General features: G+C 44.7%; 1 protein-coding gene across 3 annotated transcripts in view; it reads right to left on the bottom strand.

The window, feature by feature from the left end:
- RDX (radixin) overlaps positions 1-21,200 on the bottom strand; it is a 62,317-nt gene that overhangs the window by 30,432 nt on the left and 10,685 nt on the right. For 2 of the 3 annotated variants that reach the window (XM_059720758.1, XM_006272347.4), the window contains exon 3: positions 2,576-2,659. In XM_059720758.1, coding sequence (XP_059576741.1) covers positions 2,576-2,659 — 84 coding nt within the window. Of the gene's footprint in view, positions 1-2,575; positions 2,660-8,776; positions 8,870-21,200 lie in introns of those variants that run through there. The other variant, XM_014600683.3, reaches the window with a different exon arrangement.

Here is a 21,200-nt window from a genome sequence, read left to right as displayed (position 1 = left end):
AGTGTACACACTCACACACACACACACACACACACACACACACACCCCCACAGGAATATCATGTGCTTTGGGAACAGCAAGGGATCAACAAAAAGCCACCTAACTAGGATTTGGGCACAGGCATGCCTACTTAGATAATTTCAAGGGACCATAGGTGAAAACAGATTCCAAGATGCACAGTTTTGTCAAGATGGTACTGATACTAGACAAAGATATTAGCAAACCTTTAGGCAACTGCACTGGTGAAAACTTAGGTAGCTACCAGTTCCCAAACAGAAAGTAGGCACACCTGGTTTTTGTGGATTGTTCACTTGGGTTTAGGTTGCATTTGTCACCTGCACAGGTCAAATCCTTTTCTGGATCTGGCCTTAAACTCACATGTCATTTACTGGAATACAACTTTAAAAGAAAAACTGGGTAGTCAGCATTTAGTGTGACATTACCAAAAGGGGCCATCTTGTGGAAGCATGAAACTCGAACTCCTCAACAAGTTAAAAACCTGTCACTTTCACTGTTCCATGTCCAGAAATAGGGAGATGAAACGGTGTTTCTTTTTAAAGGGGAATTATAATTGGTAGGCGGCAGCTTTGATTACAATATAAATGTCCCAGAAAGAGGAGAACTATGTTCTGTTTCTTCCTTACCTGGAGAGGAAGCGAGGTATTTATTCTTCTACTACAAAAAGTTTTCTGCCTTGGATTTGTTGTTATACAATAGCAAAAACTAAGATATACATTCATAATTGTGTACTGTGACTCTTTGCAAATATCTCTAAAATATGCATTACTTTCAATATGATTCAAAACATGTTTCAGCTGAAGTTTAACTGGAAATGCATTTTTGGAAAGTTGCCCTGTGATTCAAGTTTCCCGTCAGAATTGCCAAGAGGCAGCAAAGGCTGGACATTAGGGCTGTGCAAGGCTTTGGACCGTAATTTAGATCTGGAGAAGCTTCGAACGCTTTGGCGTCGGAAGCAGCATGTCCGGATTGAAGCACTGGCTTCGTTAGGCTTTCCGAACTGCTTCGGAAAAGCTTCGGAGCTGCCTCGGAGATCCGGCCATATGGTATAATGGGGAAATCAATGAAATATCTATAACTTTGTTGTTTTTTGTCTGATTTGGATGAAACGTGCAGGGATGGTAGCCTCTGCAGAGAGCATGAAGCCTACCGAGTTTCAAGAGAATCTGTGCAGGGGTTTGGGGAGAACTGCACCACAAATTCCTGAAAGCAAAACTCATGTCACATGTATGTGTTACACCACAGGGGGGTGAAAACTGCAGGGTTGGTAGCCCCTGGTGAGGCCACAAAGCCTACCGAGTTTCAAGGTGATAGGTGCAGGAGTTTGGGGGAAACTGCACCTCAAGCTGCTGAAAGGCAAAACTTGTGACATGGGTTACGCTGTGTGTTAAGACGCAGCAGGGTGAAAGCTGCAGGGATGGTGGCCACTGCTGCGGCCAAGAAGCCTGCCATCTGTCGAGGAGATAGGTGCAGGGCTTCTGGGTTCTGGGGCTCTGCACCCCTAGCTGATGACAGGCAAAACTCGTGACATGGGTGCTTGTGTAACTGTCTCTGTCTTGGGGCAATTGATTGTCTGCATTATTTTCTCTCCTTAGTCTGTGGTTTTGTAGGTGTTAATCGTTACTAATTAACTAATTATCTAGTAGCTACTAGTAGCTAGGTACTGTGTATTGAGCTGGTCCTTGACTGAATCATGATTGATTGGTAACTGGTAACACAGTAGCTTAGCAGCCAGGCCTGCAGAAGTGTCTCCCCCACCACCCCACAACAGACAGTTGCAAAAGCACTCATGTCACAAGTTTTGCCTGTCAGCAGCTAGAGGTGCAGGGCCCCAGAACCCAGAACCTATCTCCTCAATAGCTGGCAGGCTTCATGGCCACAGCAGGGGCTACCATCCCTGTAGCTTTCACCCTGCTGCACCTTAACACACAGGGTCACCCATGTCACGAGTTTTGCTTGTCAGCACCTTAAGGTGCAATTTCCCCCAAACCCCTGCACCTATCTCCTTGAAACTTGGCAGGCATCGTGGCCTCACCAGGGGCCACTACCCCTGCAGTTTTCACCCCGCTGTGGTGTAACACATACACGTGACATGAGTTTTACGTTCAAGAATTTGGGGTGCAGTTCCTCCCAAACCCCAGCACCGCTCTTCTTGAAATTTGGCAGGCTTCATGCTCTCTGCAGAGGCTACTACCCCTGCACATTTCATCCAAATCAGACAAAAATCAGCAAAGTTATAGATATTTAATTGATTCCCCATTATACCCTATGGCCGGTTCTCCAAGGCGGCTCTGAAGTTTTGGAGCTGCTTCGGCTGGATCAAAGCGGAAACCTGGTCCGGACCTCCAGATAGGATCGCTGGCATCCAAAGCGGCCAGATCCAAAGCCAAATTGAATAGCTGCCTACTCGCGCAGGCCTACTGGATATTAGTATGGGTCAGATCAATAAAAAGTATTAACTGGAAGGGATGGACAGATGCTTCTGACTATACTCTACCATATACAGCACTGTATCATGACATCCACTGTAGATAGCTATAGATCATAAAATGGCTACCTGGTCAAAGAGCTGTTTGCCAGTTGTATTGGGTTGGATGGCAAATTCCAACTCTGCATCCATTGTAGTAACTCGTACATTGATCTGCAAAAAACAGAAAGGAATACTTAGAATAGCATGTACCGCATAAATCTTTCATAGCACTGTTACTACTCGTAAGAAAAATAATATATTGAAATGGTATTTGCAACAAATTAACTTGTATTCACACATACACACATAAAATAAAAGGTTTTTGTTCAAGGATAAATATTTCATTGAATGCAGTTTAAGTCAAAGTTTGGCAAGCAGCAGCAGGGCAGAGCCCCCCCTCCCAGTGCTGTTACAGGTGTGGCAGCACAGAGAGGGGGCTATGCCCTGCTGCCACCTGGAGCAAGCCACACCTACATCATGGCTCTGGCAGTGGCGATTGGGTGCTCATGGCAGAGCCCCCCCCACGCAGTGTGGAGCAGTGGGGATCACCTCCCACCTGGTACCCGCGTGGCAGCTGTCACATGGCTTGAGTGGAGTGCAGCTTGGCAGGGTGCTGTGCACTGTCTGGGAGTTGGGGTGGCTCCACATGTCAGACAGAGCCCAGCACCGCTCAGCCCCAGCTCCCAGACAGCTTGCAGCTCCATGCAACAGCTGCCACGTGGGTGCCAGGCGGGGGGGGGGGGGGGTCCGCAATCCCCTCTGCCCCCCACTGCCCTGTGCTGCATGGGGGGCTCTGCCACAAGTGCCCAGGGGCCCCAAGCACCGTTTTTTTTGTTTTTTTAAGTGTGAGGAGGCTGGGCCAGGCCGGGGATAGGGCTGGGCAAGGCAGCCATGGGGGCTTCTCCTGTGGCTCCCCCCGCCCGGGGAGAGGCATGCATAACCAGAGGAGCCACAGGAGAACCTGCAGCTACCCAGCTGTACCTGCCTCTCCCCAGCCGATCCGAATCATAGTTTCATAGTTGGTAGGGTTGGAAGGGACCTGAGCAGATCATCAAGTCCGACCGCCTGCCATGGCAGCAGAAAGTACTGGGGTCATAGATTTCATAGACATTAGGGCTGGAAGGGACCACAGAAGATCATCGAGTCCAGCCCCCCGCCCAAAGGGCAGGAAGTCAGTTGGGGTCATAGGATCCCAGCAAGATAAGCATCCAGTTTGCTCTTGAAGGTGTTCAATGTAGGCGCTTGAACCACCTCCGGTGGCAGGCTGTTCCAGACCTTGGGGGCTCAGACAGGAAAGAAATTCTTCCTTATGTCCAGCCTGAAACAGTCTTGTAGTAGTTTATGACCATTCGACCTAGTCGTCATCCCTTGGGGTGCTCTGGTGAACAAACATTCCCCCAGATACTGCTGGTCACCCCTGATAAACTTATAGGTGGCCATCAGATCACCCCTGAGCCTGCGCTTTTCCAGGCTAAAGAGCCCCAGGGCTCTCAGCCTGTCATCATAGGGTCTGCTTCCCTGACCTCTGATCATGCGCGTGGCTCTTCTCTGGACTCTCTCAAGCTTCTCCACAACCTTTTTGAATTGTGGAGCCCAAAACTGGATGCAGTACTCCAGCTGCGGCCTCACTAAGGCCGAGTACAAGGGGAGAATGACGTCCCGCGATTTGCTTGAGAAGCATCTATGGATGCAAGCCAGCGTTTTGGTCGCTTTACTAGCCGCAGCATCGCACTGCAGGCTCATGTTCATCTTGTGGTCAATGATGACCCCCAAGTCTCTTTCTTCCTTAGTGCTAGCCAAGATAGCACTGCCGAGCCTATAAGGATGCTGTGGGTTTTTCTTCCCAAGGTGGAGAACCTTGCATTTATTGGCATTGAACACCATCAGATTCTCGTCCGCCCACTTGCTGAGCCTGTCCAGGTCAGCCTGGATCACCCGCCTGTCTTCTGGTGTGGATGCTTTGCCCCAAAGTTTGGTGTCATCGGTGAACTTGGCCAGTCCGCTTCTGACTCCAGTGTCCACATCATTAATGAAGATGTTGAACAGTATGGGTCCAAGGACAGAGCCTTGGGGGACCCCACTGGTCACAGGACACCACGATGAGTGACTTCCATCAATTACTACCCTCTGGGTCCGACCACAGAGCCAATTTTCCAGCCAGTGGATCATGGAGGACCCAAGGCGACAATTGGCCAGTTTCTCCAAGAGGTGATCATGGGAAACCAGATCGAAGGCTTTTTTGAAGACAAGATATATGACATCAATCTCTTCTCCCTTGTCCAGGTGATAGGTCACCTGGTCGTAGAAGGAAATGAGATTGGTCAAGCAAGACCTACCCGCAACAAACCCGTGCTGGCTATCCCTTAAGATGTTGGCGTCGGCCAGTCCATTAAGGATGGCCTCTTTAATAAACTTTTCTAAGATCTTCCCCGGCATAGAAGTCAGGCTAATGGGCCTATAGTTAGCCAGATCTACTTTCCTCCCTTTCTTGAAGATAGGCACCACGTTGATCTTCTTCCAGTCTTCGGGCACTACACCAGAGCGCCAAGAGTTTTCAAAGATCCGTGCTAGAGGCTGGGCTATGATGCTTGCCAGCTCCTTGAGTACCCTGGAGTGAAGATTGTCAGGGCCGGCTGACTTGAAGGTATCCAGCTTCTCAAGATGTTCCTTCATGAAGTCAGCATTAATGGAGGGCAGGGGATCACCCTGCCTCTCAGCATGGTCAAACGACTCCAGCAGGGTGTTCATCTAACCTTCTCTTAAAGACCCCCAGGGTGGGAGCCAGCACCACTTCTCTTGGAAGTTGGTTCCAGGTCCTAGCTGCCCTGACTGTGAAGTAGTGCCTCCTATATCTAGCCTGAATCTACCCTCTGTCAGCTTGTGACCATTATTTCTAGTCACTCCTGGTAGCGCTCAGGGGAACAGGGACTCCTCCAATGCCTGCTGGTCCCCTCTGACTAGTTTGTAACAGCCTACTAGATCCCCTCTCAGCCGTCTCTTGTGGAGGCTGAACAGGTTCAGGTCCCCTAGTCTCTCCTCGTAGAGCCTGCCCTACTGCCCTGATCATTCGGGTGGCCCTCCTCTGAACCCTCTCAATACTGTCCACATCCCTCCTGAAGTGCAGCGCCCAGAACTGGATGCAGTACTCCAACTGCAGCCTGACCAGTGCCGCATAGAGGGGGAGGATCACCTCCTTGGACCTGCTTGAGATGCATCTGTGGATGCATGAGAAGGTGTGGTTGGCCTTCCTGACTGCGTCCCCACACTGTCGGCCAGTGTTCATTTTGGCATCAATAATGATTCCAAGATCCTTTTCTACCTCTGCACTGACAAGAAGGGAGTTCCCCAGCCTGTAGGTATGCTGCTGGTTCTTCCTCCCCAGGTGCAGCACCTTGCACTTGTCAGTGTTGAAACCCATCCTGTTCTCATCCACCCACCCCTGTAACCTTTCTAGGTCCAATTGCAGCCTATTCCTCCTTTCTAGCGTGCTCACATCCCCCCACATCTTGGTGTCATCAGCAAATTTGAACAGGGTGCTTTTTACCCCCTCGTCCAAGTAACTGATGAAGATGTTGAACAGTACGGGTCCGAAGACCGAGCACTGGGGGACCCCACTGCCCACATCCCTCCAGGTTGAAATGACCCGTCCACCACCACTCTCTGGGTGCAGCCCTCCAGCCAGTAAGCGACCCATTTGACTGTGTAGGTGTCGACGCCAGAGTCCCCTAGTTTTTTTTAAATGAGGGTGGGGTGAGAGACAGTGTCGAAGGCCTTCCTGAAGTCCAGAAAGACTATGTCAACTGCTACCCCTGCGTCTACAGATTTTGTGACCTGGTCATAGAAGGCCACCAGCCTGGTTTGACAGGACCTGCCTCTAATCAACCCGTGTTGGTTGTCCCTAAGCATAACCTCCCCTGCTGGCCCCTCGTGGACATGTGCCAGGATAATTGTCTCAAAAAGCTTACCCAGGATCGAGGTAAGACTAACTGGCCTATAGTTTCCTGGGTCCTCCTTCCTCCCTTTTTTGAAAATGGGAACCACACTGGCCCTTTTCCAGTCCTCTGGCACCACACCAGAGCACCACGAGTGCTCGTAAAGCTGTGCCAGAGATCCCGCAATGACCTCTGCTAATTCCCTCAGCACTCTGGGGTGGAGGTTGTCAGGACCTGCTGATTTAAATACGTCTAGTCCCTCCAGAAGTTCCCTGTCTAGATCCTCACTGACCCTAGGCCTGGGTGCACCTCCCCCGGGGCCTCAGGGGGTCCCGGTCAATGGGCTGATCTGGTCCCTGCTCAGGAAAATGGAGGCAAAGAAATCGTTAAATAGGTTAGCCTTGTCGTCTGGTGCAACAACCAGATTTCCTAGCGTGTCTTGCAGAGGCCAACTCTCTCTGAATCAGCACCAAATCTTCCAAAGCCGATTCGATTCAAGACAGTGATCTGAATCTCCAAATCAAATCACTGTCCTCTGAATCAGCACTGAATACTTCTCTATTTGCACAGGCTTAATGTCAATGTTTCTTTAGTATTTCTGAAATAGGTCTGAGGCCTAATAAGGAATTTGAAGGAGATATTAGCAGTCATATGGATTACCTGAAGAATGTAGTTCCATGTATAAGTGTAAAAGAAAGCACCTATGCATTTTTGGTGGTTTGGAAGTCTTATGCAAACAATTAATAAGAAAAAACTGGACAACAGATAGCAGTAAAAAAAATATGAACCAATCTGAAGGTTTATGCAAACCACTGGAATTTGATTAAGGGAAATTGTGCAGGAGCCAATGAAAGTATTTGAAGAATTGACGATATGATTATAGCAACAGGAAATAATTTTAGTAGTTGTATTTTGACTTACTGGAGAGGAGATGCTGGTGTTTAGGAGGTTCAGGTTGATAAGGTTACAGTACATGAGACAGAAGACAAGAACCTGAATAAAAACATTTGTCTGTCTTAACAAAAACAGGCAAGAGCTATGCAAGTAGCAGCAAATTTGGTTACAGTCTGAATGTGTGGGGCAAAGGAAGGTGACAAGTGTGACAGGGGGCAATCTCCCAGGCTCAACATGCAGGCTCCTCTGTAGCCTGCACCAGCCCACTAAGTGCCCTCCGATGGTGCTCCGCCACACAAGAAATATAGTTTGTTTGGTTTTTTTAAATGAACAGCAACAAATGATGGAGGTAACAGAGAGGATATAGGAGGAAAAATGAGATTTTTTTATTGTAAAGTCAGAATCAGTGTCTTCTGGTATGGGGGAGGGGAGAATGGGAGGTGGACACAGGTCACAGGTATGGAAAGGACAATTTTTTTCTAATGCAACTATTGGTCCATCAGCAGGATATATTCAGCAAATTTTAAAAAACACACTTCAATGGAACAACAGAAATTTTCTGTGTAAAGAAAAACCAACACCAGTCTGATAGAAACAGAGGAGTTATTAGGTGATGACGTACAACATCTGCAAGAATTAAACGGTCCTTAAAGGGACAGTAAAGTAAGGAAAATACATAAACTGAATATGTAACTTGCAGGATCTGTTTGAATAAGCACAAATATTCTAATCCGGATAAAGTTTCTGAATGTTAAAAAGATCCAAGTACGGGAGGTGTGTTGTAACAGTATCTTACAACTACAATAGATAAACACACACACACACACACACACACACACACACACACACTATCAGGTCAATTAGATGCATTACACTAATTGTAATAGTCGTCAGCTATGCTGTTTATACAAAAGGTCAAAGGAAAACAGTCAGCCAACTGCATTAACATTTATGTGTTCACTTTTGCTAACAGGGTACAAGCTGAGGGGAAATGTACTCCCCACTTCTTAAAGTAAATCAGTTTATTTTTAAACAGGAAAGGAATAAAATGCCTTTGTTAAAAGTTTACTACTTTATTCCTGTTGGCAGTTGTGGTTACAGTCAAGGTTTGAATTACATTCTGACTCTTGGCGGGGAGGGGGGGGAGAGTCTGTAGCAGGAGCAACCAGAAGGACCCGCGGCCACCCGAGGCAAGCCAAGGGGGCTCTCGTCTCTTATGGGGGAGCTCAGCCCACCCAAGCTCCCCCAGAATTCAAGCCCTAGTTACAGTCCAAAAGGTTCTACTGCTACAAACAGTCACTGCAGCTTTAAAACTACCTATCTATAGCACAACATTTTTTAGGCTTCTGATGCATTATATAAATAAATGGTCCACCCTCCCTATTTTTCCTTCCTCTCCTCTCTATTTTGATAATTTGTTCATACCTAATTTCATAACTATTTGAACATGGCTTTTTCATACCCAGGAGAGAAAGTCCATTTATACCACTCAACAGCACTTCTGTCAACCAAATAATGTTGTTGTCCCCGCTTGTTCATTTGATGAGATGGTATGCGCCAGTCTAGACCAGATGAAGACACACTCTGAAAGTAAAAATTTAACATCCTCACAGGACTTCATTTAATATTTCAAAGCAACTCCACAAAGGTTATAATAAGCTTCCACAAGTCATAAAATGAAATGGAACATTTCAGTAATTTCATAAAGAAGTGTAAGTGAAAATCAGGCACTAACCTGCAGGGAAAAGGGGCCTAAACTAATATAGAAAAATTTCTTGAAATGGAAAGTTCAGAAGTATGGGGAACTCCCTCATCCCTTCAGTCTGTTATACTAGTTCAGGTATGAATATCCCAAAATAAACATAATTTTGGTAGAAACCTATGGATGCAGATAGTAGTAACAATGAACGTTTCCAAATGAAACACACTTAAAAATGCTTTAAAAAGGAAACATTTCAGCCAGTGGACACAGGTACATCCCTGTGTCACTAAACATTTCAATGTTGCAGCTTCCTCTACTGCCAGCCAGGCAGCATTAGGGCAGGCTGCAAGGAACAAATGTTCTGCTCTCAGCTCCCTGCTCCCCTTCACTTCACAGGGACAGCAGGAAGTAGGGGGAGAGGGGGGGCAAGAGTAGAGTGGAGAGACAAGCAGGGGTTGGAGGGGAATGGAGTGGGGCAGGGGACAAGTAGGTTAGGAATACCAACTTTCCCCCCAATCCCTGCTGTTGGCTCTTAAATCTCCAAATTTCTCTCTACCCTCCCCCAACAAAGGGGAGGGGCAGAAAGGATTGGGAGCAGAGGGTTCGAATGACATTACCCAGAGAGTTGCGTGTATCCAGCTGTCCTTTTGAAACATTTTAAAAGACATCTACAACATTTTAATTGTTACTTGTGTCCATGTCTTATCTGGAGTGCAGAGCAAAGTGCATCAATTCTCATATTATGACCAAGGCTAATGACCAAGAACCTGCAAATAAAATTTGTGCCTTTCTGACATAACAAGAATTCTTGCTTCATATGGAGATGACAAATAAAGACATTTCTGAGAGGTGTTAACTGCAATTGGTGCTGCTGTACTTTATATTCCTTGGCATTATCTAGGTCTAATCATGCTGGAAATTCTTCAGTCTCCCCACAATGCTCTGTACCAGAAGCCTGATACTAAGATGGGAAGTCCATGACATTCAGAAACTGTTCCCATTACTCCAGAGCTGAACTTCCACCTCACAAATCAGGCTCAGGATCTGCTTCTTTGACCCAAGGACCATCTTTCATGAGAGGTATATACAATGTCAGCACAAGGCTCTGGCTTCTGGAGGCTATCAGACTAAAGGAGATCAGGGAGGGCACAGACTAAGGTCTGATGGATGGAAAGGACAGGGCTGTGCTTACTGGTACTGTGACTCCTTGCTTTACCTTCACACCACGAGAACAGAGGGTGCTTTCTTTCATGAGGGGTAATGTAACTAAGAAGTGAAACTTGGAGAGGCTGGGAAACTTGTTTCCTCAAAAAATATCCTCTTACTATATAGATACTACATGGTGGGAGGCTTCTCCCTTATGCAAGGTCTAGACAGAAGCCGGCCCAGGACAATGAAAAGCAGGGTGTGGCAGCAGCAGAGCTCAGTGCACATGCACCTGGGGGCTGAGAACAGAACTTGCAGTGGTGAAAGGGGGGGGTATGACTGCACCACCACACACCCCATATCCAGTCAGGCATCCAGGTAATGCCATACCTAAAGGAACAGGGTCAGAAAGGCGCAGTAAAAGTTGAGGCCTGGAATTGCAAAGTGTTTTGGCCCTGGATTGAAGTATAGACCCTTACCCACAGAAAGCCAGCTGAAGAACTTGAACTTGTAAAAGAGATCCCTTATGTGCCAGAGCCAAGTGTGGATACATACAGTAGTAGAATACAGAGTTGAAGATCTTTGCCTCTTTTATACCCTAGAAACATGACATCTAGTGAAAATTGGTATTCCATCTACCAGAGCATGAGAGTTAGAACATTAAGGGAAGATGGTATCAAAAAGACAGCCGAAATCATGGTTCTCATTTCCCTCCACGCCACACCTACCCCCACGCCCTCACTGAAGCCAATGACAGTTTCACCTTAACACAGGGTGGACAATTATTTCGGCTCAACAAGTTTTGGCAAGCTGTCAGGGACCACATGGGTAGCCCGGTCTCTTGACAGATGCCCTGACACCTGGTCACCACACTGGGACCATAAGTCCTGCCCCATGACTCCTGACCTTTGCCACCAGAAGTCCCTCCCCTTGCATCCCCCGCCCTGCTACGCCTCCCACCAAATGCTCCTTTTAAGAGGGAATCATAGAACCAGAAAAAAAAAAAACCAAATCATACACTAGAAGTAAAACATCTATTATATTTTAATTTTACTACAAAAAATATTTGTCACAACTTGTAATTAGATACTGCATATAGAAGGAATAGCATAATAACAACTCAAAATAAAAGTGTCACTCTGCTGGTTGGGCAGAGCCCTTCTGCCCAAGAGGGTTCGAGCAAGGTCCAATAGGTTATGTTGTGAGGGTTGTACATGTGGGTGCCTTGCTCTCACCCTTGTTGGAAGAAGGGCTGGGCAGGGTGCAATTCATGGGGAGGCGGGGACAGACCATGGAGTGGATGAAAGTACATGGTAGGCTGGATACAGCCCACAGGCTGTATTTTCCCCGCCCCTGCCTTAACATACCATCACCATATGATTTGTAAAATGAAATATATAAATTCAAGCACCTAGACAGGTAAAGAATTTGAGATTAAAAAAAAGTTTGTTTTGTTTTTCTAAAATGAATTCCGAGTGGAGGGTAGACGTGATTAAATGGGTATGGTGAAGAGCATATAAAACAGAGGATATTTGGCTATTTAAATAAAATACAGGGCTGCCAGGGAATGAGAATCCTCACCAATCTAGTGAATACTTAGGTAAGTAAGGATAAATCTTTTACTTCTAAAGAATGTTTTTACAAAACACATTGCAACAATACAAGACTAGGTTAGAATAGGGAAGGAAAAAAAAGGTAAATCTTAATTCAATTACTTTGCACAATGAAGGTTAATCACAGCATAAAATGTTGCATTCATGTTAAAATAGTGTTGCAAACCAGTTACTTTAAGTGACAAGCTGTGACCTATCATTTAGCCTTTAAAATAACTTAAGTGGCTTGAATGACGAGAATGTCCTAACTAGCAACATTGCTCCAGTCATATTAGAGTATTACAGCAAGTATATTCTGGCAATCACTCTCACTTGTTCACTTACTTGCCACACCTTTGATGGGAGAATAAATATAATAAACAAACAGACAAAAATAATTGCAGTTCTTACAATCGATCTGTATAAGGTAACTTCTTATTTTCTCACAGAATGTCTAACAAGGTGATAACATTCATGCTCAAGGTCAGCCAAGTCCTGTTTTGGTATAGTCTCTATGTCTGGTGACTGGCTCCCTGCTGAGCTCACCTCCCTGGCTAATTCTTTCTTTAATTTCTCTCAGAGTGTACCTTCCGTTGCCAGTGTTTCTGTGATCCCCGTGTCCCTTGAAGAGTCTCACCGCTTTTCTGATTCAGGTAAGTATCTCCCCAGTGCATGGGCTGCCTCTTGTCCCGACACAGCTATAGAACTCCTGCACCTCCGCACAGGCTGTTTCAACCTTCCAGGTGGAATTCGCATTCCTCACCCCCTTCCAGGGGGTGTTTGTTGGGGAAGTGCCCTTTTCAAGGTGTTCCCTTACTTGCTTCAGGTCTCTAGTTTATAATTCTTTGCAGGTGTTCAAATCTCCCTCCTCCAGAGGTCACCTGATGACATCATCACCTCCGGTTCTCAGTAAGTTTAACTCTTCCCCTCCTAGTAACAGGGTCAATAGACTCCCTGTTACATTAAGCACAAAGTATTCCCTTTTCTCCCTAAATTCAAACCCAGGATTGTATTACACATGATTAAGTAAAATCAAATTGCACCAAAAAGAGGGAGCAGAAACAAAAATAAGGGGAGTGCTGATAAAGCATTTGTCGATTTACAAGTATGTGCTTATGGGTTTATCTCCCCTGTTGATTTTTATATACTGTAGGCAAATGGTAATCTTATAGGACACACCCCTAATTATGAAATATATCCAACTTTCATATTTGCATTATTGAGTTGTGGCAGGTGGACTTGATTTAAAATGGAACAATCTTTCAGTTACTGGTGCCATATATAGGTATCTTTATTAAATAATACCTTTCCTTGTACATTTGTATGTTTTGTAAGCTGTAGGCATAAGTGCCAGAACAGGACTGATTGTTTGTCCTTTTTCAATTGAAATAGAGATCTGAAGATTGAGGCACCTCAAGAAAAAGACATCAAACTGGAACAGTACATTTCTATTCACAACTGAAATGCCAATCGTATAGATGTGAGGGGAAAAAATGTAAAATAAGTTATCATCTCATTCTCCAATATATACTATAGAATCAAATATTGGAAATGTAATGTGCAAGGTACAGTCAGGGGTATCATAGTGTGTGGTGAGTAGAGTGTGGGGTGGGTAGGGGCAACACAGAATAAGAGCTATTGCTGCAGTCAAGCAGGATCACCAACCCAAAAAAATGTTTTTTACTGACTTTCTGCAAACTGCCATTCAGGGCCTGGCAGAAAGGTCACACTTAAATTATGTAAACCATCAGCAGGGGTGTAGTTAATTTGCGGTTCTGCAGAAACTGTGAGAACTGGCACCTACAAATTGCCAGGAAATATCACATTGGCCACAATTTCCCACAAAATCAACCTAAAAAACCAAGCAAACAGTGTATTATTTATATAATACACTGTTTTAGAATGTCCCAATGCTTACCATAATACAAAGACAGTGCGACAATCACTGCAGCCACAGATCACGTGACAGTGCTAGTGAGAGACTAAATGAAGGTGCCAGTCAGTGAAGTGAAAATGTTTCCATTAAGGTTAGTATTAATTAGTATTTCTAAATTTTTCATATTGTATATAAAGTGTATAATATATTTAAATTTATAATATGATAAATTATAATTTACTTTCTATGGAAATTGCTATTAAATTATACAGTACATGCCTCTCTGCCAATTAGCAGTGAGGGGCAGGGCCGCTGGGAAATGCCTCAAAATGGCTCTTCATGCCACAACCAAGCTGCAAAAATTGCTTTGTCTTGCCGTGAGTTAAGTAGACCCCTATATATCAGTAAATATCGTCAGTAAAGAAATCTGGTTGTCACTAAAAAGTTTGCAGATTATCAATTTTCTTGGGTTAGCAACTCAAGTCAGGGGTAGAGGGCTAGCTTTTGGCAGGGTTTATGTCCTATTTTTTACTTTAACGAATACCTTTAAAATTTACACACAAAAATAAAGAAGTATAGCATGGCTTCAGTAATTTTATTCAGGCAGGCAATTTTTTTTGTTCTCGCACCAAGTGGTTTCTATATTAGAGCCTATGAGACCTTAGTATATTGACTATATACCCATTGCCCATCAAAATAAAATTCTGAATTACTTGATATTCTTACATGTTTACAGAATATATACAAAAATTGACTATAAATTTAAATAGCCATATTAAAGGTAAAAAAATCTTTGTTTTGTCCATGGGATTCAAATTGGTGTACTGTGTACAGGGATGTAGTAAAGGACAGATTAAACACTCTCTCGGTAGATTACTTGTGGGACAATAAGTCCATTTATTACAAAGAGCCAAGCATATTTCCAGGGGGAAAAAAGCATATAAAAGCTCTAGTTTTTTAAATTTATTTTTTAAATTTTGCATAAAGAATCAGTCACTTGCCTTTGAAGCAAAAATGAGCATCAGTCTAATACCAAAATCATTACTAAGCTAGATATACTGGTAATAAGAAGTTATTGCTCTTTCCAGGTATTCCTTTGTATTACTTCAGATGCTGACTGTCCTTTAATTATGTCTATTTGTATTACAACACCATCACAAGGTTCAAATCAGGTTGTCTATTGGGCCGGACATTATACAAACACCTAAAGATAAAGATCCTGTGCCAATCTAACAGATCAATATAAATGGATGTTAGAACAACTGAAGGAATGAGGAAAGATGTGTGTGACAGAACAAACAGCAATTAGAACATATATGTTTACATTTACTTTATGTAATTAATTGGATAGTTTTGAGTTGATGAAAAATAAAATGAGTCCACCACGCTGCACATTTGTCTATTTATATTGTAGGCAGACATGTATCTACTTGTACTGTAATTTAGCTACCATATAAATAATGCTTTATAGAAAAACATTAAATTAATTTAACTTTACAAACCAAAAAATGAATTTGCAGTATGTGCAATTCAAAGCATAAGTGTCATTCACTAAAACTCACTATAAACCTTTTAAAGTTAAAATTTAGAATATTTGGACACTGCTGTTTTTGGACAAGTTATATCCTAAAACACTGAACAGATTCTTAAAAAGTTGATATATGATGCCCACAGGTAGATCTTCATTTCCAAACCTTAAAAAAAGAATTTAGCCTCATTAGTGCCTCGTGCACTGGAGTGATTACTCTTTCACAGTTTTGAATGCTCTGAGAACACACTTCTGAAGAAAAATCTATTACAATTTTTTTAAATGTTTTTAGTCTTTATAAATGCAACTAATACTTCAGTCAATTAAACCTAATCTTCTTAGGTTATAAAATGATTAATAGTTATGTAACTACTGGTGTCTAATTTTAGTCACACTATTTCTATTTTGGATGAAGACAGGAGAAAATGGCATGTAGCCAAGACATTGAGTCAAGTTTTTTGGAAAGGGTGTGCTGGAAATTAGATCAAATATTCTACTCTCTCAGTATCCATAGAAAACTACTAAATCCTTCAAAATGTATTCAGCTACTGATAGCTGTAATCATATTTAATGATTATTAACAGCCTGATCTCCCTCCCACTGAAGCCACAGGAAGTTTCACCATGGATTACAACAGATTGAACTCATGCCCCAATTCCAAGGTGCCAGGCAAAGTTAAAAGAACAGAAAAAATCTTTTGGGGGTTTTTAAGAGTACAGGAGATGCCAAATGAGTTGCCTACAGGAAAGCACCTTGATTCCAAACATAACCCGAATGATTGCCTCAATAGGAAAATGTGAAAAATGTATCATTGCTTGGACACCTCTAAGGTAGTTACTCTGTGTTAAGTTATAAGGTATTTTAGATTGCCAAATCCAACTTCTCATTCAAACTTTTCAGCCCAACCACCTATTTAAGGGCATGCCTATACCCCTCCAAATAAGAGGCTACATCACAGTGAAGCAAGGTAGACCTGATCCATGAACCCCAAAATGGAAGAAGCACAGCCACTTCAATGTAGCAACTGACATGTGCCAATAACCGCTATGCCTTGGTTGTCTTCATTAGCATATGGCCAGCGCTGCTCTAAAGCCAGCTACATTATATGGGGTGTGGTATGCCCAGAGTAAGCATGGTGTGCGCTTTACTGCAGAGCTTCTTAGCATGGTCCAGAGGCAATGCAGTTATACCCAAAAATAGGCATGACAAAGATACAAGGAACAGGGCTCCTCACAGCTATAGGAATTTGATGGCAGGAGGAGCGGTGGTAGTATTAGTTGTTGCAGCTCCTGGATCCACAGTGATTAATGCTGCTGCCACTCATCCTGCCACCAAAATTCCAGAATCATGGGCCAGATGCTGTGATTCATGCCACTTAGCCAGCTGATCATCCCCACGCTACTCTTCCAACCCAGAGGGCCAAATGAGTTGAGCACCACTGCCCAAAACAATCAAACCCCACACATTCTGACCTTCCAAACAGATCTTTCCATTACTACCCCTAAAAGATTTTATTCACAGAAGCATGAACTTTATTCCAGAGGAAATGATGCTAGTCCGGAAGTGCCGAGTTTTCCCCCTTGAATTTGACTATGATTAAAAGGATGTTCAATATTCCAAACAAACAAAAAAGAAGTCTTTTACTATGGATATGCCTCTATGTAAAAGATGATAGCATGTCTTTGTGTCATAGATTCATAGATTGTAAGGCCGGAAGGGATCTTGGAAGATCATTGGGTCCCGCCCCCTGCACCAAGCAGGAAAGATAACTGGGAGTCAGGTGACCCCAGCAAGGTGACTGTTCTAGTCTCCTCTTGAAGATTTCCAGAGTAGGTGATTGCACCACCTCTGAAGAGAGCTTATTTCACAGTCCGGATAGCCTGACTGTAAAGTTTTTCCTAATATTGAGCTTAAAATCGATCTTCTAGGAGTCTGTGGCCAGTACTCCTGGTTTTCCCCTTGGGAAACAAACTGGTTAAAAGCAGAAGATTATATATCTAACTTCATCACTGATAATGCATAGGACTAAAGTGAAACTTTATTACTTAAAAAAATAGCATTACTTTAAAAAAAATGCTGAATTCATTGTATTGCTTGGATTCTCCTGTTTACAAGAATTTACTAAAGGTGCACCAATATATTGGATTGGCGCTGATAACAGGAAAATTAAAATTATCTGCAATCAGCTTTTTTTGGCCAATAATGTCACCAACTGCCACATGCATGAGCACTCCCTGCTGCTGCATGGCCCTCTGGGGGAAGCATGGGTGGCATGTGCCTCCCAGATGTGTGTGCGGGGCAAGGGTGGGCTACCCACTGCAGACTCGGGGCCAAGGGCTGTGCCAGTCTCTTCTCAGCAGGGGGGCTAGGCTGGGGCTGTGCTCAGGGTGGGTGTGGGTCGGGCAGGCTCAGCTGCACAGAGTGGGCAGCAGCAGCACTGGGAGAGGTTGCTATGAGGAACTTTGGGGTGACCATAGCCTCCCCCCACTCCAAGTTCCCTCCCAGTGCTGCCCCTGCTCAAGGCACTGTGCTCTGCTGCAGCTGAGCCCACCTCCACCTGCCCTGAGCACAGCCCCAGCACAGCCCCCCTCCCCCATGGGAAGATGCTGGTACAGGCCCTGGCCCCCAGCCTGCCCTGACCCCACGCCCAAATCCAGAGGATATATTCCCCTCATGCCTCCCTCGGTTGTACATGCAGCAGCAGCAGGGAGCTCCCCACCATGCCCATGGCTCCATCCCATGCCCTGCCCCAGGGTCGCATTCACTGCCCCAGCTAAGCAGCGCCTGTTCATGCCCCACTCCCTCCCTCACCATGAGGGGCCTCAATCTGCCCCACCACACCCATTCCCTCTCCCACGCCCTTTCCCCTCCAACTTATTGGCCACATACTCCAAGCTGCCTGGCTGCATTCCTGTAAATTGGCTATTAGATTGATATCGGTCAATATGGCTGGTTAATACTCAGGAAGTCAGCCTCCCAATTTACTCAGCCTTGGTGAGACCACAGCTGGAATATTGTGTCCAGTTCTGGGCTCCGCAGTTCAGAAGGGTTGTGGAAAAGCTCAAGAGAGTCCAGAGAATAGCCACAAGCATGATTCTAGGTCAAGAAAAGAGGCTTTATGAGGACAGGCTAAGACACATGGGACTCTTCAGCCTGGAAAAGTATAAGCTCAGGGGTGACTTGGTGGCAGCCTATGAAGTACAAAAGGGGTGTACACATCAGGAACTAGGAGAACATCTGTTCACCAGGGTACCCCATAGGAAGAAAAAGTTCAACAGTCAAACTCCTGGAAGACAGTTTTAGGCTGGACATAAGGAAAAACTTCTTTATTGTTCGAGTCCCCAAGGCCTGGAATAGACTCCCTCCAGAGGTGGTGCAAGCACCTACTCTGGACACTTTCAAAAAACACTGGGATGCCTATCCTGCTTAGATCATTTGACCCGTGCTGACTTCCTGCCCTTTGGGCAGGGGGCTGGACTCGATGATCTTGCAAGGTCCCTTCCAGCCATAATGTCTATTAAATCAGTATCAACCAAGACAATCTTTATCAGTGCACCTTTAGAATTTACCAGGTTTTTAGAACCCTGGACCATCCACATCTTACTAGTATAGGGAAAGAGATATAACATGATCTCAGTAAAGTTCTTGCTAGTTATAAAAAGTGATGGTACAACCCAGAGGCAAGCTGCGCAAGCAAAACTGCACTCATGTCTCTATTGCATTTTAATCTAAAATACACTCCATATTAACTCAAATTTAAGACAAGAGTTCTACCCTCCCCCATTCAGCATGGGGGGGAAACCCATCAACTTAGATACAAGCATGGGCCAGGCAAGCAGCTGCTGCAGCTCCAGACAAGGCCAGGGTGGCTCATATGTCAGGTAGGGGGTGCGTAGAGCAGGGGGCTACAGAGGAAGTGGGCACTCAGTACAGTGAGAGAGCACAAGGGAAAGGGGCACATGGTATAGAGGGGGAGGACAGAGAGTGGAGGAAGACAGCATGGAGCAAAGGGAAAGGAATGCAGGGGGTGGTGAGGAAGGGGACACAGGATGCAGAGGGGGAACACAGGGGGAAAGGGCAGCAGTGGGTGTGAGAGGAAAATGGAGTATGGAACATGGGGAGCTTGGTGTAGGGAAGGGCCATGCAGTGTGGGGGAAAGTGACAGTGGTGAAAACACAAGGAAAAGGGGGTGGAGAGCAAAAGAAGCACAGGCATGGGGTGTAAGGAAGGGGCGCACAGTGCAGGCTCACACAAGCAAGGGAGCGCACAGTGGAAGGAGCTGCTCTGGCCCCAGCTCTGGCCCATGCTGGAGCCAAAGCCACGGCTACTGCCTAGCCCAGCTGGATACTCTATGCCCCTGGTGGAGACAGAGCCAGACCAGCTGCAAAGGTAAGGGGTGGGGGTCAGGCACCAGAGGAGGACAAGAGGCAAGGGACAGAAGACACTGGGGGAGGCAGGCAGGAGGCGTAAGGGGAGTACTAGAGGCTGCCTGCCTCCCAGCTACTATGTTCCTTGCCACTACTTTCCCCGTGGCAGGGGAAGAGGAATTAATTTAAGAGGACTCTTCAATAACTAGATCATAAATTTGTTTTAAAATTTTCCATGTCTAGAAACTAATAATTTGGTGGTTGTCTTAAGTTTGTGGTCAGCTTGGATTCATGTAAATATGATAAAAATAAAAAAATACAAATATAAAAACAAATAACAGATTAACCTTGAAAAAGGGAAAGAAGAATCCTTTTCTTAATTAAGAAATTAAAGCCAAAAAGGTGGCTTCTAGGAAATCAAACAAATCAAAGGAATCAAAATCATTTTAAATTTGAGATGAGCCAAGGCAGATGTCAAGAGAGAGAGACCTTCCATGATACAGGACTGGTCAGATACTCGACCTCTGGCATATAAAGCAAGGTAATACCTTAGTGTATAAATACCCAACAAGATGGATCTGGAGCATAACCAACACATACTCCTTCAAGGTTTAAAAAACAAAAAAAAAACAAAAACCCAAACCCCCCCCCCAAAAAAACAACCAGGGCAAACCTAACTAAAAGTCAATCCACCACTTTAAAGACAGGCAGTGTGAAGCTTGAGGGCAGGTACTGTAGTATTAAAGCTACTGGATCCTTAGTGCAAGCCTACTGCTACATTGTACATTAGCCAACAGTAGATGCAGTAGACTGTATTTAGTAGCAGATAATGCCTATGAAGTTCTCCAAACAACAATCTATATAAAAGTTTCCTTTCTTAATGTGCTCCTTTCAGCTGGTATGCCTCCTGAGATTTCATATGCTACCTGACCGCCGAAGAATAAATTCTAGAACCAGAAATAGAAAACTCTTACATGAAAGTCCCCATAAAGCAGCATTCCCTCCACACCTTACAAAAGCCCCTATTTCTCCCTAACATCAGGTGGTCAGTTTCTTTGTTTTTAGAAGACATTGTCAGCAGCTTCAAATGCCCTTACCATCTCAGGGATGAAAGAAGGGGCATCCTGCCAACACAAGCGTCACAAATCTGATTCTAGTACCTAGACAGAAATAGCTAGGAGGAAGCAGGCTGCCATTTCTCCTACAAAAGGGGTTGTGTTCATTGTTCCTTTGGTTTGTGTCTTTTCAATAAAATCCTTAAGGTAAAATGGTACCATTCTACAAGACCCAAACAGTCTATTCCAGCTGGGAAGTACTGCTAAGAGAATTAAAATAAACCAGCTCTACATGGTTACGAACCCATGTTGTTACATGGTTACAAGCCCATGTCTGCTATGTTTTCAAAATCTAAACACTATGGGTGCCTATACATGAGCGGCAAGGCTACTCCAATGCACTGTAATTACAGTGATTCGGACCAGACTTGATTAATCGAATCTGCTGGGGCATGGTAATTACCTCGCTCGAACCCGAGGAGGGAGGGCTGTGACTGACCCCTCCCTCAGGCTCTCAGCCCTGGCTGGTGGGTCAGACAGGGTCTATTAGCTCAATTAGCAGACTCCAACGTCTCATGTATCAGCATCCCCATGCTTAAAAATGGCGATGGGGGCACTTT

The sequence above is a fragment of the Alligator mississippiensis genome, chromosome 1 (assembly GCF_030867095.1).
Source record: "Alligator mississippiensis isolate rAllMis1 chromosome 1, rAllMis1, whole genome shotgun sequence".
NCBI classification, from domain to species: Eukaryota; Metazoa; Chordata; order Crocodylia; family Alligatoridae; genus Alligator; species Alligator mississippiensis.
Note: the sequence above shows the minus strand (reverse complement) of the source record. Positions and strands in the feature narration are given on the sequence as shown.